General features: G+C 40.0%; 1 protein-coding gene across 1 annotated transcript in view; it reads left to right on the plus strand.

Annotated features, from left to right (window-relative positions):
- ADCY5 (adenylate cyclase 5) overlaps positions 1-18,227 on the plus strand; it is a gene marked incomplete at its 5' end in the record, with an annotated part of 223,594 nt that overhangs the window by 134,535 nt on the left and 70,832 nt on the right. Inside the window, one exon of the mRNA XM_009640836.2 lies at positions 2,085-2,206. Coding sequence (XP_009639131.2) covers positions 2,085-2,206 — 122 coding nt within the window. The remainder of the gene's footprint in view (positions 1-2,084; positions 2,207-18,227) is intronic.

Consider the following 18,227-nt stretch of genomic DNA (forward strand, 5'->3'; position numbering starts at 1 on the left):
ACTAGTAAGAGAAACTTGGTCACCTGGATGTATCCCTATTTTGCAAGCAAGTAAAAAACAAAAACATCCCTCCACTCTCATGCGCCTACAGGGACTGTTCCAAACCTGCTCCTGAACTTCCCGTTAAGCTCCAAGTTATTTAGAGGATGTGTAAAATCACACGTAGAATAGCAGCTTTCACACATTCAAGGATGCCTATTACAATATGCAAATGACAACAGTGTATACACCAGTTACTCTGGGAAGCATACAAACGTGTTGTGCTTTTGTGCTCTAAGAGTACGCTAATAGCTGACAGAAGCCTGAGGACATGTGCATGATTCATGATCTTTTTTGAAAAATATGTGGATGTGTAACTGTTAGCACCTGCAGTATGCTAGTGGAAGTGTGAGTACTTCAAAAAACAAGTATCTTGTCAGGACTGCTGCAGTTCTGAGCAGAGGAGATAGAAATCCCTCCAACACATCTTCTGTGTTATTACTACCTCTTCAGAGACTGGAGGCAAGGATCAGTCTTTAAGGTACCCACTGAAGGGGGAAAAAAGGAAATACTGGGCAGTGCTGCAGAGTATAAAATGTCTCAGTGCATGCTGAGCACATTTCCAGTAAATTCATCTTCCTCTGGTTCCCCCAAAGTTCCCATCTTTCCTTAGAGGAAGAAATAAATGGGCTACTTTCAGTTAAAACTAGGAATTAGAAACCGGGAATGTGCCTATAACTCTAGTATGGGCAAGAGGTTTGGTGGCGTAATTAGTACAGGATTGCTGACCCCTCCGAGTTAGGATTGTGTTTGAGCCCTACTGTTCACTGTGCTGTTGAGAATTAATGAGCTGTTAGATAAGGCTAGGGGCCTTCCTTTATGCCACATTGTGTCTGTGTCATCAGGAAGGAAGGCCCTTCCCTCTGCTCACTGCAGGTAAAGAAAAGTTATGAAGATGAGAGCAGCACAAGCTTTTGGGGTTCTTCAGCTATTCCAGAGCCTGTAGGTTGGACCACAGTGGAGCTGATCCCAAAGGAGATGTCCCCCACCTTCTTCATCCATAGCAAAAGCTTATTTTGAACTGAGTGGGGTCTGAGTAGGAATAAAATAAAGGTCTGGGCAGAATTTGTCAGGTGTGATTCCTGAAATACACAAATGCGTCCCTGGGGTGCATATTACCTGCAGATTTAAATTTTGTAGCTTCTGCATGAAATTGCCGCTGAATTTAGAATAATAACAAGCACTGGCTTTTGTGTGAGTTTTTAGGAAAATTACCAGAAAGTCATCATTTTGTCATGTAACTAATTTTTGCCTAACGTGCAAAACTATATATGGAACAGCTTACAAAATAATTTTATGAAAGTCATACTAAAGCTATTATCAGTAAATAAAAGCGCCAAGTGAGGGTGGAGAGCCATGAATTGCTGATGACAGAGGTAGTTATTGAAAATACTCTTGTAGGTGAGTGGGTGGATTTACAGGTCTTAATGCAGTTGGGCACTAATAGCAATTTTAAGTGTAGAAGTATAATACTGCATTGTATGGTTGCGCGAACTTTTCATGGTAGTTTTATCAGGGCATTCCTATTGACTTTTTAGCTGCTAAGAACAGGTTTGTGCCTGTTGGGGGAATGTGCTTAGATGATTAGATAGGAAAGGAAGGAATTTTAAATGGTGCCCAAGGGTGTTGGGGTATCAGTCCTCTGATGGAATGTGAAGGAAGACTTCATGGTGGTGTGGAGAGGCTGTGTGGGAGGTCAGACAGTATCTTCTGTCAGAGTCCTTCCAAGAATGGTGCACGGGCACTTTATGAGTTGCATGGCTCCTTCATTTCCAAGAATTGGCAACCATGAGTCACAAGCCCAGTGCATCTGGGATGAAAAATCCTAATTTTTCTTCTAAAATCATTGAATTCCTATTGTGGGATTGGAACAGAATTGCATATGACTTGTTAGGGTATCAGCTGCTGGGTTTATGGAGACTGTTTCACTTGGTTGTACTCATCTTTCACCAAAATGATGACTCATTTCTCCCTAGTAAGGAGCAAAGTGTGTTTGTTAACTGGGCAGCAGGTGCTTTAATTGGTTCATCTGTCTAACTCCACAGGAGCGTCTCCTGCTCTCTGTACTTCCTCGACATGTTGCCATGGAGATGAAAGCTGACATTAATGCCAAACAGGAAGATATGATGTTTCATAAGATCTACATCCAGAAGCATGACAATGTCAGGTAAGAACAGCAGCCCATCTCCCAGCTGCTGGGGTGGAGGGACCCTCCCAGTGCTTGGCACTTAACACCCAGGGATGAAGATGACAGCGACACATAATCCAAAATAAGTGTTAAGACTCTAATGTGTCACCAGTTGACTTTTGAAAGTTTGTTTATAGGACGGGAGGAGGATTGCCACATTCCTGCAACATCTTCCTTTGAGAAGCAACTTTAACCAATCTCTTTCCTTAGATTTTTTTTTTCTTCCTTTTCTAGTGTGAGTCTTGGTGTTTTTGAGACGGTGGTATATTTGGGTTTAGTAATTTTTTGACAGTTATATGCACCCTTCTGATAAGCCATGATGGGATACAAGTTAAAGATTGGCAATGCTTTTCCATGGGGTGAATTGCAGAGCTCAGCTGAGATTAAGATCACCTGGAGTGGTCTCTGCCAGTTTGGAATTATAAGCAGAGGGTCCGTTACTGACAGCCGTTGGCACCTGCTCAGTCACCCAGTGATGTGTTGTTCCTTGATCTACCTGGATGAGCAGAAGAAATGAATATCCAGTCTCTGGCAAGTCATGCAAAATCAAACCCAGTCCATGTTGCTGGGGTAGTTCAGACCCATGAGCTTCTGAACATCACCAGGTTCCCACTGTCCACTTCCCAGGGAACAGTAGGGCTGCAGTTACAAAGTTAAACTTAACTTAATCTTGATGCATTTTACCTCCGCTGTTGTACGTGACTTCTTTGGGGATCAATAACAGAATCACAGAATCGCAAGGGCTAAGCCAGGTCCTGGAACTGTGTAACAGCTCTGTCATAAATATGTCTATAGTCTGTCATAAAGTCTATAAATACTTCTACTGAGACACAGAGACTGGGAACAGAGAGCTCCCTTCTTCCCCTCTCCCCTTCCAACAAGAGGTTTTCCTGTAAACTGCTTGCGTAGCCTTCTCTCTTACATAGCTTTAAGTATGTTGGTGAATTATATTTTCTTATACTTGGTGCTCAATGAATAAAAGTGGATTTCTTACATCTCTAATATACTGCATCCTGTATAATCTCCAATAGACGATGTTGTGAAATTGACTTGAAATTCTGAAACATTTGAAGACACCTCCTTAGCATTGAGAGTAGGGGAGAGAGGTAATGTACAAGCAGAAAATTGGGAGGAGGTTGCTCACTGTTGAATATAGAGTCTGATATAAAACTCACTGAAATCAGGGCAAGTCTGTGTGCTGGCTTGGATGGACTTCAGTTCAGCCCTTCATATTTTTGGTTGTGACTCAGTAAGCAGATAAATATCCTCTAGCAATACTGAAGACAAAAACTTTATCAGATATCAAAGACTATAGCAGTCCAGTGATGAAAAATAAAGAATGTACATACAGTGATGCAGGTGAGGGGAAGAGGCTGTGCTGAGTGCCCTCAGCAGAGTATGTTCTACAGCAGAATAGATTAGGTTTTGTGTCTTTACATCCATTTTTTCCTTAATGGCATTGAGCTTCCTCAAGAAGGTGTGTAAATTTCTTGTTATAGATGCTGTTTGTGAATTTTCTTAATAGAGAAAATACTTTTTTCCAATACTCAAAGGTCAGCTTGACATTAAAACTGAATGCAATTCGTTAGATATAACATGAGGCTAGTCAGTATGGTATCATAGTCTTTCACATCCATTTCCATATATCATTATTTGCAGGTTTGAAAGTTGTTCAGTACAGTCAAATCTTAGTAAAGGTGATTATCTCTTTAATATGATACTTATTTGAAATTTTAACTATATCACTAAGTAAACAAAAATGAAAGAATAATAAACTAAATTTACAAATGAACAATTTTAAAGGGAGAGAGGAAGCTGACAGAATGATTATGGTGGGAAAAATAGCCCAAAGATAATGGCTGCTATGAAGACATGGAGATCTCGAAAAATACAACAAAGAATGATGCATGACCCAGAGTATAGAAAGAGAAAACAGATTGCTGTGATTTTCAGTTATGGTGTGAAGTAACATGGAAGGTGAAACATATACATAAATGGGTATATGCACCAATCAGTTCCTTGGACTGTCCATGACTGTTTTCATGCCTTGCATATTTATTGAATAATATGAGCATTACCGTAACAGATTACCTTCTTCAGCCTAAAAGTAATTTTAACTTTGTTCCTCATGGTAATGAGTGTTTAGGAATCAAGTCCTGGCAGGTGCTGACTGTCTCCAGTGCAAAGCGAGGCTGAGGTCTCAAAAGATCTTGCAAAGGGAAACAACTTAAGTGGTATCTACCTCAAAGTGTGGACTTTGTTACCTAAATCAAAGCCACTGAGATCATGGAAAAGGCTGGAAAAGGGAGATAAGAAATAGGAATAAAATAGTATATGTACTGAGAGCAAATAGAAGGTAACTTGGGAACATCTCATCTTCATGTACTTTGGGGAAATGAATAACTAAGTACGAATATTGAAAAAAGGAAACATGGTTTGGAACAAATGACTCATTTCACACTAGGAGTTCAGCATGGAGCCTTTGCTCCTGCCTGAGTACACTGAAAGCACCTCTAGTGGGAATGACTGTGGATGATTTTAAAGCATTTACGTACACACAGAAACACACTGGTGGTAGGGGGTACCATCTCAATGATGTGGATTAATGAACTGGCTTAATAAAAGCAAGCATGCTCTTTACTTTTCACAGGGAAATGCCCAAGGGGAGGCTTTTGAGATGAGAATGCTCCAATCCATTTTGTTTTGGTTTTGTCACTATTCAAAAATGCCATAAGATCTAAGTTTTTATGAGCGAAAGGTTATTGTGTCAAGGCAATAGAGAAGTATGTGAAGTCGGTGCAAGGGTGCTGTGCCCAGCCATTGAATCTGGCTTCCTGTTGGTGATTTATGAGCAGGAGCATTTCCTCGGCAGTTTGTAGAAGTGGGAAGGTCTGTGCGTCTGCACAGCGGTGTGGGTTTCCCTCCTCCAATCCAGAGATTCTTTTTTCCTGCTCTCTCAGATTAGTTAAAAAAGTAGATTATAAATGAAAGTATAACAGATGGTAATTTTCATCAGCTATTGATTTAAAAGTTTGATTGCCATCATAATTCCTGGAGCCCAAGATCTTAATTTTTACTGGGTCTTCAGAGTGAGGTTGCTCACCAATTTCACAGGTAACATGGGAATAATGAGTTTCACTGACACTGGAGGTTTCCAGCCAGCCAGGTTTAACTTTGGCCCTTTGAACTCGGGAGGCACAGGAGCACAGCCTTGTGCACTTAGTCTGGTTTGACATTTTGCATGGGAGCAGTGGTTTACTAAATTCTGTTCCAGACAAGATGAAATATTTTAATTTTCAGGGATGATTGGGTCTGGGCTTTTGAGACCACCTCTAATTTTAATTAAAAAACAAACCCAAACCATTCTATCAGCAGAAAATGTTACTCTAAAATTATGTGAAGTTACTGTGTGGGGTATTTTTTCTTGTTTTAAAATGAGGTACCTTTAAAAGACCAGTTCTGCTGTGATATGCTGGATTTCAGATATTAGGTTATGTGCTTCTTTTTCTCTTTCTAAAAAGGTTACATTTTTTTAAAAAGGTTTTTGGTTGGTTGGTTGGGTTTTTTTAATAAGCAGCTAGTTTAAAACCTATGTAGAAAAGACATTTTCCTCAGGTGCCTGTAGCAGGTCTGCAAAAAACAGCCATGAGCCTTTAATAAGGGGCAGTTCCACCATGACTCTGCTTACTGTGTTACACTTCTCTTAGCGGGTGGGTTCTCTCTCTGTTTGGGGAAAGTGATGTTTTTATGCAAAATACAGTGGTCTTTCTGACCTGAATGGGTAAAAGCAAATCTTTTTAGAGCCTTATCAGGACTTCCTGTGAATGAGTTCATAATCTCCTGCTTATTGTTATGGAAAGTAAAGTTCAGAGACTAATTTATCCACAATTAAAATATAATTTCCTGTCATTTTTGGCAGCAAAATTTGTTTCAGGATTATGTTCTTCTGAAGAATTTAGCGTGATGATGAAACTAAGATGAAGAGGTTTGGGGTTAATACACTCTTTTTTGATGCAAATGAACAGAACTTTTTAACAGAGAACTAAACTGTTTCCCACCCTGGTTTATTGAATAAGCATTAACTTTGACAAATCCAGAACCTAAGAGCGTGATTTGACCTTTCCCACATGTGTGTGTTAAATATAAAGTCTATTGTCAAATGCAATCAGGAAAGGAGTTCCCAAGACTATGCAAGTAATTTGGGGTAAACAAGGTGAATTATGTAACTAAATTGGTTCACGTTATCATGAATGAGATTATGTCTGATAGACAAACCCTAAAATACGCGTAGATAATATTGTTTATCTATCATGCTTCCCAGGCAGAATTTTAAATGTTTTACATTACTGTTGCTATTTATAGTATCTCACTGCAATGATAACGGTTTTAATGTTATCTAGGTTTGGCCAAATATAGTAATCTCTCTGCTATAAAAAGAGGTTTGAAGTCCTCTGTGAAGGGATAAAGCTTGGCTTTGTCACTGAAATTCCTTTGATGAACTGTTTCAAGAAGCTTATTTTAGGGCTGGCATCCAAGCTCAGTGAAAGTGACAGTTTCTTCTCCCCTTCACGTAATTCTTATGAATCATGTACTCAGCAGCATTAACCTGATCTCAAAGTTTTTTAAACATCTTGACAACTTGAACTAAACCATTTGCAGAAACAAAACAGTCCATTTGCTTTCAGCTTTGTAGATGAAAAACATTTTTAACTAGTTTTCTGATTTAATTACGTTCTAACACCAAAAATTCGCCTCTTAAAAATGACCAAAGAGTTGCACTTTAGCTGAGTGCCAGGGCATTCAGACCAGCCATGTCAACTTAACCTGTTTGTCTTATAGGCATTGTGATGCTTAATTAGTTGTTTACAAAGTGTGTTAAATTCTTAGATTGCAAGGTGCTATGTAATTGTGCTATGAAAGTTGTTAAAATTGCAGCTACGTAAACATCTTTTTCCTTCCTCCTCCCACTGTCCTCACGCACAGGACATCTTGTCTTAATGTTTCTTGGTGTTAAAGGAGTTATCAATATAAATAGTAGTACAAATCTGAGCTCTGATCGCAGCTAGTAGGAGGGTTCCCAGGATATAGCTGTAACTGGACATATTGGTAGCTTGCCAAAGCAACGTGCTGCTTAGTGGTATATTCTTGTTGGTGAGTATAGGCATGAGGCTGTTTTTTCTGGCTTGCTAACCATGCCTTTTGAAATGCTAAATGGGTTTATAGTGCTGCATACCCTACCAAGCCCAGGTCAGACAGTGGGTTGCCTTTGGAGGTAGTTACGCCAATGGGCAGGTTTTGTTCAGGAGCTCATCCCGATTCTCTTTTCATGCTTTTCATGAGAGGTTATTGAAGCTAAGCAGAAACCAGTTTAATTTTACCATCTTTGATAAATAAGACTACAGTATGGCATGTATAAATTTCTGACAGTCCTTCCATGGATATTTTCAAAGATTCCCCAATCTCTTGTCTCAGCCAAAGTTTATGTTTCTATGGAAGGCCTTATTGCCAGGGAAGGGCAGGGGCAGTAACTCTCTTAATATTTACTGTATAATCCATCTCCCTCCTTGTCTTCTCCCCTTTCTGGGGGTGGCAGAATGAAAGTTGATGGTTTTATGTTTGGAGATGAGAAAGAGCAGCATTAAGCAGGAAGAAGCAAAAGAGCAGGTTTTATCCATGGTTTCCCTCCTGGTACTGCTCTCTCCCTGCCAATCCATGAGCTTCAATCTCCGAAAATGTGTTCATGTGTCAGCTGGTTGTTTCTTAGCACCAAGTCTTAGCAAGACCTCTGCCGCCTTTTCTTCATTTGAAGCATATGCCCACAAGCAGTAGGTTATTTTTGCAGGTAGGTGGGAGGAAACTGTGGGTTTCATGTGGGTTCAGGGGCCCCCGGGATTTAATTGCCGTAACTTCTGGTTGAGGCTGTAGGCTGAGAAAAGTGAGTAGGAGGGAAACAATCAGCCTTCCCACGCCTTTCCCCAAATGACAGCAGTGAATTTTACCTGCACAGGAACTCTTCTGTTTCCCTGTCAAGAGCCAGCTCCTGGGAACTTCACCTGTGTCTGCCTGGAGTGAATCTTGGCTTTTTTATTTTCCAGAAAATTTAATTATTTTTTTTTAAGTTAGCAATATTTTTTAGGAAATGTGGAAGTAAGCTTCACCCATGGGTGAAGGTGAATTACTCTGCTCCTACTACCACTGATCTCTTGACTCTCCTAGCCGGTTTGTGGTTTTGAGAGGAAAAATCAGTGTCTTTTGGAGAAAGATATTCAAGCTAAAATCCATGTGTAAAGAAATATGCTTATTTTGCAGCCATTGCCACACCTGAACTTGACATCAAAGCTGTGCAATAAGTCTGGCCGCTAATATTAAGGGGGGGGGTTTCAACCCAGGATCACTCCCTCTTTCCAATACGTGTGTATCGGTGGTGCAGTCTTGAAAACTTTTAAGCCAAAGAATAGAGCAGGCTTATGTATTTTATCAAATCTACCTCTTTGTGCATGTGCTCAGCAGCCTTTAAGAAGAACAAATACATGCTAACTTGTTTAAGTATTCATCGGACTGTCTGCTGATCTTTCTTTTTGAACTGGGTATATATTAGGATCTTGGTTCCTACTGGGAACTCCTGGTGTCTTCAGGGGCATGAGAGAGCCTTGTACCCTCTGAAGAACAAAACAGATAAATAACTGGCTGCAAGGCACCCCACTGGGTGCATTACTTAAACACATGTGTTGTAATAAAGATAACATCCCAAAAGTGCAGTGTGCCAGGTGGCTGCAGATCTGCAGCCACCAGCAAGCCATCAGCAATTAGGAAGGGCCTGTGATGTATAATTCACACCCTGCTATTCTGAGTTTACACAAGAGTCTGTGAAGTTCACAGGGTGATGGATTGAAGAGTGTTAGATGTTTTAATGATGAAATATTGTGAACAGTAATTTGGAGAGAATACTGAAGGTGCCCGCAGAAAATTACAGAGCAGTATTTTAACTCAAGGTTATTTGGATTCTCTTTTTTCTTCAATAGTACTAAAAAATTGATTTTTTAAAAAATGTAAAGTCTGACTGCTGATTAGCCCGATAGTAAAAACAAATGTATCAAACTTAGAGTAAAAAAGTGTATCAAATTATGTTTATTAAACTAATCCACTCCCAGTCTCTCTGTTCTGGAGTAAACTTGACAAGAAAAATTGAGTCTTCTCTGAGTAAAACTTTACTTTTGTAAAGACTTGCTTATGCAAACTTTCCTCTTGTAAAGACTTGGTTAAATTTCAGTGAACGAACTACTTTGTCATGTAATTAACCTGCAAAGTGGTTTTAAGAACATTGAGTTTATATACCATTTGAAGAGGTTTTTGTTAAAATCATCCTACCTTTTTGCTTCCTCCTTAGACTATAATGGCTGAAAAGCAAAAATCAGTTAAACTTTTTATTCTCTAATGCACTGAACTTTGCAAAACTATTTAAAGCCCTTTTACAGAAGCTGCAAAACAGAGGCACAGTTTTGGATGGGGATGAATTAACTTCTCTTGTCTTATACTATATTTATATCCCTCAACAATTGTTGCTAATTTGTGCATCTGTTCTTACTGGTTTATATATAATTTTGACACTGGATAAATGAAGAAGAAGAGACAAAAGCTGAAACCAATTACTGGAGAAGAACTCTCGAGTGGTCTGGTATCCTGTGCCTCAAGTTAGTGCAATGGTAACTTGAGTCTGTGTCCTCCAGACACTGAAACTCATAGTTTATTTTTTAAACTCCCTTGGTTTTATTCATTTTGCTTGATACTAAGTGGTTAAAAAGTTAGGGAGAGGCTGGTACTGACTGTGCAGACTGCATGATTCCGTAAATGGTGTTTCTATAAGAAACCAGGCTAAGAACAGGTCGATTCAGAAACAGAACTAGCAGAAATCAGAAGCAACAGAGAACTGCAGAAAACAGCAAAGGACAAAAAAGACCAGAGAGATTAAATTAATTTCAACACACACACACTGTTGGCAGGGCGTTGGCCTTCTGGAATGATAGAGGTGCTCTTTTTAGAAAATGGAGGGGGTTCTGTGTATTTCTGTTGCAAAGTCCTAGAAAGATGCACCCAGTTTTAAACTGTGGGAATAAGGATTTGTCAGACCATGTTGGTTCTGAGGACTTGGAAGTTTGCAAATAGTTTTCAGAAATCAGCAAGAAGTGTATGTGTGATACGCTTTAAAAAGCAAACAAAATACAAGAATATAGGTATTATCTTCCCTGACACTGTGGCCAGCAGGGATCTTTGTCTGTGGCTGCTGTATGTGTGTTTGGCAAATATCTGAGGCTCTCAAAGGCACTGGGAAATTCTAAGGATGTTCTTGACCAGTGCCATGTCCCTGTTTGAGCCAAACTCCTACATGTACCCCTTAAATATGTAGGAGGATCATCATGGTTTGAAATCAGCTCCATCAACTCCAGTTCTGCAGAGCTGACCCCCAAGTAGTGACCACTTGTGAAACTCGGGTCTGTGTGACTATCAGCCAAGTATTCTCTCCTAGCCTGCTGTTGCAGAGATCCTCCCCAGTAAATGGCATGCAGAAAGCTGGATGACCGTGGCTTTGTTAAGTGGTAAGATCATCCATAAATGCCTGGTTGTCCCCATGAGCTGTGCAGAGCATCTGGAAGCACAACTTGCCCTCCCACATGAAGAAGAAGGCTGAATGCGTGAGGCAGTGAGGAATTTTTCCAGCAGAGATAGAGTAGCAACAGTTCGTTGATCTACCGTTTCAGCTCATTTGTTTGGGTTTTTGTTGTTGTCGGTTTTGGGTGGTGTTTTTTTTTAACTTTAAGGAGGATTCTTTGCAGTTTGATAATACATTGGCTCCATTTCCTACTCATTGTGGGGAATGTGTTGCCAACAGGACGTTACTAGGACAACTCTGTTTCTTCTGACAACTACTTAAGTACAGTTGTCTCCAAGGCCTGGCAGACCCATATGTCAATGCTGAATGGTAGTAGTAAGTTGAAGAGATCCTGGACCATAAAGGAGATGAGACACACCTATGTTCCAGAGCTGATGGGATATTTGCTGGATGGGGGTGTAGGCAAAAAAGATCAGAAAGACCAAAAAACCTTGGAAAGCAAGAAGCAAATTTAGCAATTGTTAGTAATGACTGGAGGAAAGGAGATGAGAGAATGGAAAACAGATGCATACAGTTTTAGATAGTGGACGGTTATGTGCCAGAGCAGTTCTGGTGGAGAGCCTCACATCTTGGGAGCATGCACACCAATGCAGTGCAGCTTTCTGCCATGGTTGTTTCCAAAGAATGAGCTAATAAGAATCAATTTGTCGAACAAAGCAAACGAAACTTTGGCTTCTCCTCAGGGGAACTTGAGCAATTCTTCTTACAGATCAGGCTTCAACAGAAGCCAAATGCTGATCCATAAAAGTATAATTATTCTGTTTCATTTGGAACCTTGTGTTCTGGATTACATTCAAAACTACTGTAAGGCCCTTTGTGAGATTCCTTTTTTTTCCAGGCAAGAGAAAAAGAGGCCTTTTGATTTAATAGCGCTACTTTGTTTCGATTAAAAAGGAGAAAAAAACACATCATCCCTACCTTTCTTCCTTCAGAATCTTCCCTTCTGCAGAATAGCAGCCAGCAGGTCACAGTTTAACATGACAGGTATAATGTAGAGACAAAGTTATAAATGGTGTTATTCTGTTTTTAAGATCCAGTACTCTTTGCCATTTTCAGCTGCAAACGGAATAAAATTTTGTTAGTGGAATTGGAAGCGATTACAAATTTCTTGCAAAGCCCAGAAAGCTTGAAATTGCAGGTGTGGCTTACCTGCCGAGCTCTTTTTTTCCTCGGAATTATGTAATGGTGGAAGGAGTAAACTGGAAGTGGTATCTTCTCTGAAAGCTTAAAAAACAACTGAAAAAAAGAGAAGATAGTATTGGAGAACAACTGTACAAAACTAAAGCTGTGTTTAAGGATTAAATGAGTGGGTTTTGGGGGGACCTTTGATTCTGCGAACAGCATAGGACAGTGAAAGTATTTGTTCATCCACTATAAAATGGCATGTCTGCTGAGAATCATCCAGGGCTACACTTTTGTGTACCCCTGGATGTGAAGCCCAATATGGACTTTATTAGCATTTATTAGATCGATGTATTTCACTTGAATATGTGCATTCACAGGCTTATTTAAATGTCTTTTGTGTATTATTTTCTCTCTTTTTAGGTTATTTTTCCTGCAGATTCAAGGATCATTTATAGTGGCAGATCATAAAAGCTGTATTTTGTTGGTCTGTCATGTCCACAGCTTTTTATTTTTCTGTTACGTATATCAGACACAGCATTTATTGTATTACTAATAACTGAACAAACTCTAAGTCATCTTACTGGATAACGGGCACTGCCTAGAAACACCTCCCTGTATTTTTAGTGCATTACACTCACAAACTCTTGTGTAAGTATCTACTGCTACCAGTCAACCCCATGGGTGAGGTTAGGGCAGGGGAACGGAGAGGCTGAGATTGACAGTGTTTTCTTTAATTTGACTTGGTAGTGTGGCTGATTACAGCTCAGAAATGCCTGGCTCCCATTACAGAAACATCTTAATGACTGGACCATGAAGGCTCTGCCTGGCTGTGCTGCGGAGGGATTGTGCAGAAGGAACAAGCAGGGAGTGTGCACAAACACACGCGCTCTTTGTGCTGGGGACTTCTCTTGACTGCTGTCTGTATCTGCAGGGGAAATTAATGCTACATTTTGGCTGGGCTGCCACACCAAACGGTCATCTTTCTCTTCCTCACTAAAATGAAAACCCAGAGAAATTAATTCATTCAGTTGACATTCCAGGTGGCAGAAAGTAAAACACAGAGGTACTGAAGATCTGAAGAAACACAAGTGTTGAGGCATACCATGCTGATCCAGGAGCGTAGAGGCTCGACCCACATGCCGGTGTAGGTTATTCAGGTTCGGTTTTCCCATGTGCCAGAGGACGTTTGAGGCCACATCTCCTAGGAAAGGACCTAACTGAAGAAGGCATCCTCATTCTCTTTTGTTAACTCTGTTTCATTTTTTTTTTATACAAAAAAATCAAACCCCGGAGCAGCAGCTTGAATCCCACTGTCCCGTGTCACAGAGTGCGCCGTAATCAGCAGGGCAGAGCAGAGCATTTGCTGTCTCTGCCTCTAATTATTCTAAGTATTTTATACATAAGAGGCAGCTGCAGCATGAGATCCTGAGGGCACCCCTGTTCCTAGTCCAAAATAGCCTGTTGTCCAGTTCAAGCTGGATTCAGGCAGAGGAAAAATCATATCCATGTTTTCTCATTTCTCAGGCAGAGCGTCTTAAGAGACAGTCTCCTCACTTGCATTCTCACTCCCTTTACTTATATATAGCAGGCATTTGCAGAATACTAAGGAATCAATGATGCAAATTTCTGTGTATATTTCTGTTCCTTAAAGATGTGCCAGTCTGTTGTGACGGGCCAGTGGTATTTTAGCTGGCAGGAATATGGGCTCCCAGCAAAGATTTGGCTACAGTCATGTAGCAGACAGCCTGGATGTGGTAGGGATGTTCTTAAATGCTGGACACATGTCCTTTTTTATTGTAGCTGCTGACTTAGTCTGAGCCCTGTCTGTATTGCTTAATTAAAAAACAAACAAACAAAACCCTGAAAAACCCAGTCGAGTATTCCTGTAAGATGCTATCATGAGGCTCAAACTGAAGCGAAAATTTATCTGCTGGGTTTTCTAGCCTCAGTGGTCCTTGTTTAACACAGCATGTCTGAACTAACCAGGAGGGGCAGAGGCCAGTGGGATCCTAGGGATGATTTGCTTTCGCCTTTGCCGCTGTTAAGTTTTTTTTCTGGTTCTGTTTGTAAGGATTCTGGTGACTGGCTGTTGTCAGCAGGATTTTTTTTCAGTTGCATAAGGACTGAGAAAACAGTATCTGTCTGACTCTTCCACAGTGAATGGCTTTCAAGTTAAGCCGTGGCTGCAGTTATTGTGCTCTAGCTGTGACACTATAAAGAAAGTTATTAACAGCAATATGTAAATGGGTTTCTATTTTTGTTCCCTGTATTGTTTGCAAAATCTAGGGCAGTTATTCAGTAAGAATCATCTGCTGTTTAGCACTGAGCCTACCAGCATTTGATGCTGTGTGGGCTGCTGCTTTTTTTTTCCCCTTTCTTTTTTTCTTTGCACTGGCTTTTAGAATCCAGCTCCTTTGCAAGTTTGTTTATTGTGGTATATAAGAAATAGAGTAGCAGTGCTAAGCATTTTCAGGCTTCCGGAGAGTGGTTTGGTACTTAAGAATAGAGAATCATCTCTGATATCTGAACTATAGGAGCATTAAAAACAGCTACACAAACATCAAATACCACAGCTGCTATTTGCCTTAGTGTGCGTCTTGCAAATTCCAGTTTGTTCAAAGATCTTTATGGTTTCTGTTTTGTTTGCATGCTCCGTTTCCTTCCACTCTCCTTTCCATCGCTCTGGATCTGCCTGACAGCCCTGGGCCCCGTTCATGCTAGAAACTTGTACCACATTAATTCATCCAGTTACAGTACAGCCCCTCTGAAGGAGAGCACAGATATGTTGTTTTAGAAACACTTTACTACAGTCATGGCTAGTCCTGTCCGGAAGAGCAATTATTCTAATCCAAGGCATCTATTTAGAAACCTGAATCTGTATCTGTGCTGGGGACACGAGCTGTGTTGCTGTTAGCATATATGCTCTACAAGACATTTCACGAGACGTTTTGTTCAAACTTCTTCCTGCTTTGCAAGTGAATTTAGCCCTGGCTTCCCGAATCCCCTACAAGGAAAGTCCTGACCTGTTTGTCCTGTGACTCATTAGCCACAATTTTATTGCCAGTGTTAGCCTTCAGATGGGCATGGGTCCTGCCTGGCACTTCAATTCCATTTCATGCCACTTTGTGAAAGGCCACCGTAACATTGGGACACCAGCAAACTGTGTCTCCAGTTTCACTCCTTGCTTGAAGTAGCGGTTAGTTTTATGGAATATGTATGTAACATGCATATACAGAAGTGTTTTGAAGTTGTGACACCCGCTGTTCTGAATTAAACTGAACTCATCCTTTCAAATGCCAGGCACTTTATTTCCTTTTTTTTTTGTTTTTAATCTTCAAGCCAAAATAGCTGCTGCTGTAGTGGCATAGAAAGTAAGCAGAAATCAGCTAGACAGGTTTTTCATAGATGTAGAAAGATCTGACACAGTACCTTTCCTCTTATTTTTGTGGTCACATTACCATAACACATATTTTAAGTGCTCTCTAAGGTGGCTTTCTATGCTATAGAAAAGATCTGGTCAGACTCTATTGATTTTATTTGTATCAGTTCAGTGGTAAACTAATAACTGTTTACAGGAACTTCATTTGGAGATGACACTTTACGAATATTGAGAGTAGCAAGCAAATGGCTTAGTGAAATATCTTAATGCATTAACACAGAAATTGAATTTTCCAATGGAAAATGCAAGAGAAAAGCCATTTCTTTATACACAGATCTATTATTCTGGTAGTGGCAATTACAGTAATTCTCTTGAAATCAAGTTAAAATTATATGCCTGCCTCATTATGAGAAGAAACCACTGATTGCAAAAATCAGGGGAGATTCAGTAGAAAGTTAAAAAGACTTACATACGCAGTGAGCAGACCTACCTCGCCATGCTCCCTGCTCCAGCATCTCAGGAGTAGGTTTTGTGCAGATGTTCCCTGGATTCACGAGGCCAGGATTCACATTCCTGGTTTGCCGCAGTTTTCCCACATGACCTTGAGCCCCTTTCTATATTTTCTTTATATACCACACTGCTGTCTCTGCAGAATAGCGTGGTGTTACTTTTCTAGCACCAATGTCAACAATCGCTTAATGCCAGTTTGAAGACTTCATATGCTTAAGAAGCTAGAGATGCAATGGTCCATTTTATTTTATAAAGAAAGAAATTTGAGACAGATCTGGCTAAGTAACTGCTCACAGAGTCAAATGATGGGCTGTCAAAGATTAGGCTCAAGGTGTCTTGATAGCTAGCATCTTGACCAGCATAATAAAGCAAAAGTGGTGTAAATGTTTTCTGATATTACAGTATATCATCTGAATGCCATAAAGTAGATTTAACACTGCTTAATATCTGTGAAATAATGGACATATGCAAAGTATTTGGAATATGAGGTAGGTTAGGGACTAAAGAGGTGCTTAGAATTTAATATTCCCTATTCAAGAATGATGTTTGCATAGAAATACTCATTTAGTGAGCTCACCTATGCTGCCTTCTAAGGGGGAGTGGTTTTACTGCTGATATTGATTGTATAGAATTTCATTATATTTACATTGTTTCTCCCCGGCAGCTGGAGTTTTCTGTGTCACCAAAGGGAACCACATGTCAGCTCAAGTGCCATTGATCAATTGTGATGTGATGGTAGATCACATCTTAATAAAAAGGAAAGAAAACCCTTAACATTAAATTGTAGCCTTTGTAAAGTTGGGAGAACTTCACTCGTGACTTGAGCATATCTATTCATTACTGGTTCTTATCAGGTAAGGAATATTAATGTAGTTTACCATAACCAGATAACGAGTTCAATTTCCTGTGAGATTTTTTCCTTTTCATTTAATTCTAAAATTATGTCTAATCTCCCTTCTCACCGAAAACATCATGTGTTTTATTATTAAATTTATTATCATCAGGTTTGTTTATTAATTAATAACAAGTTGATCCCTTAGTTAATGAGCTGTACTGTTTTCTTTGGCCAGCCATTTTACCTTTCAGAATAGCTAGCAAATGGATTATGTCTTAATTTTAAAGTTCTTCTCCACTGATGTTGCGCTGGTGTTTCTCAGAAAAGCGGTCATTACGAAGTGTGCACAGTTAAGTTTCTCTGTATGCTTTGGGTCCATTTCTCTTTACTGTTTTGTCAGTGTCATTTTAAAAACACAACTGTTCAATTACATTTAAAAGTATAGAAATGAGGAAGCAGCGAGTCAACTCATGTTGACTGTTCTGAAAAGGGCAGTAAGACTCATGTTCCTATTCTTCAGCAATCAGTTTTCCCAGCAAATGGCCACTTGAGTATTATTGATCTAGTAAGCTCCCAAACATGGATGGTAATTGTGTATACAGAACATCACATCACCTGTCCATTCTCAGCTTCTCCATGAAACAGTCTGCATATTTTGGTACCTACTCTCCTTGGGGAAAAAACGAGATAACTATAGGAAAGGCATAGTCACTCCTTAGTGTTTTAAATTATGACATTTATATACTAAGGTAATGTTTTCATTATGTAGCGACTTTCCAGAGGGAAAACCCTGACTTACTGAAATAGCAGAGTAAATAAATCACAAAAGGACCGGACACTGGGGAAGCTAGTGGAGAGAATGAAGGAGTAAGGTTAGGTTGAAATGACCGCTGCATGCAGAATTACTGCAGCTTTTTGGGTAGGGAGTACAAAAGCATCGTTGTTTGACTGAATATCCATGATACCAGGGAAGAACAGACTGAATGCGATTTGCACAGCTATGAAGAGCTCATTCTTTCATCATCGAAGACAAAGACCTGAGCAATATATAACAGAAAGCATCCCAAACTTGATTAGATGCAACTTACTCGATCTCTATCCCATGTTCCTGATCTAGGATATACATGTGACACTGTTAATTGTCTGTGCCAAAATGTATTACTCTGTTGCCTTCTCTGACAACTGATTGATTGCAGCCACAGCCTCTATGCAACAGGTTGTCTTTTGTTTTAATGCCTAAGCTCTTGGTTGTTTCTCTTTCCTGTTGCACTGCTTCTATGGCTTTAGTCACTTTTGCAAGCCATTCTCTCGAAGGAGGGCAGGGAGGGATAGTGCCAGACTCCTACAGCTGTGGCGGTAATAGATAGTCCCTTCTTGCAGAATTCTCTTAGCTCTGTCTTCCTTCTGGTTGGTTTTTGGCAGGGTTTTGACATCAGAGATTGCTCTAATGCCAGAAAACAGACTGCAGGAATGGCCACCGCAA

The sequence above is a fragment of the Egretta garzetta genome, unplaced genomic scaffold, assembly GCF_000687185.1.
Source record: "Egretta garzetta isolate BGI_Z169 unplaced genomic scaffold, ASM68718v1 scaffold326, whole genome shotgun sequence".
NCBI lineage: Eukaryota > Metazoa > Chordata > Aves > Pelecaniformes > Ardeidae > Egretta > Egretta garzetta.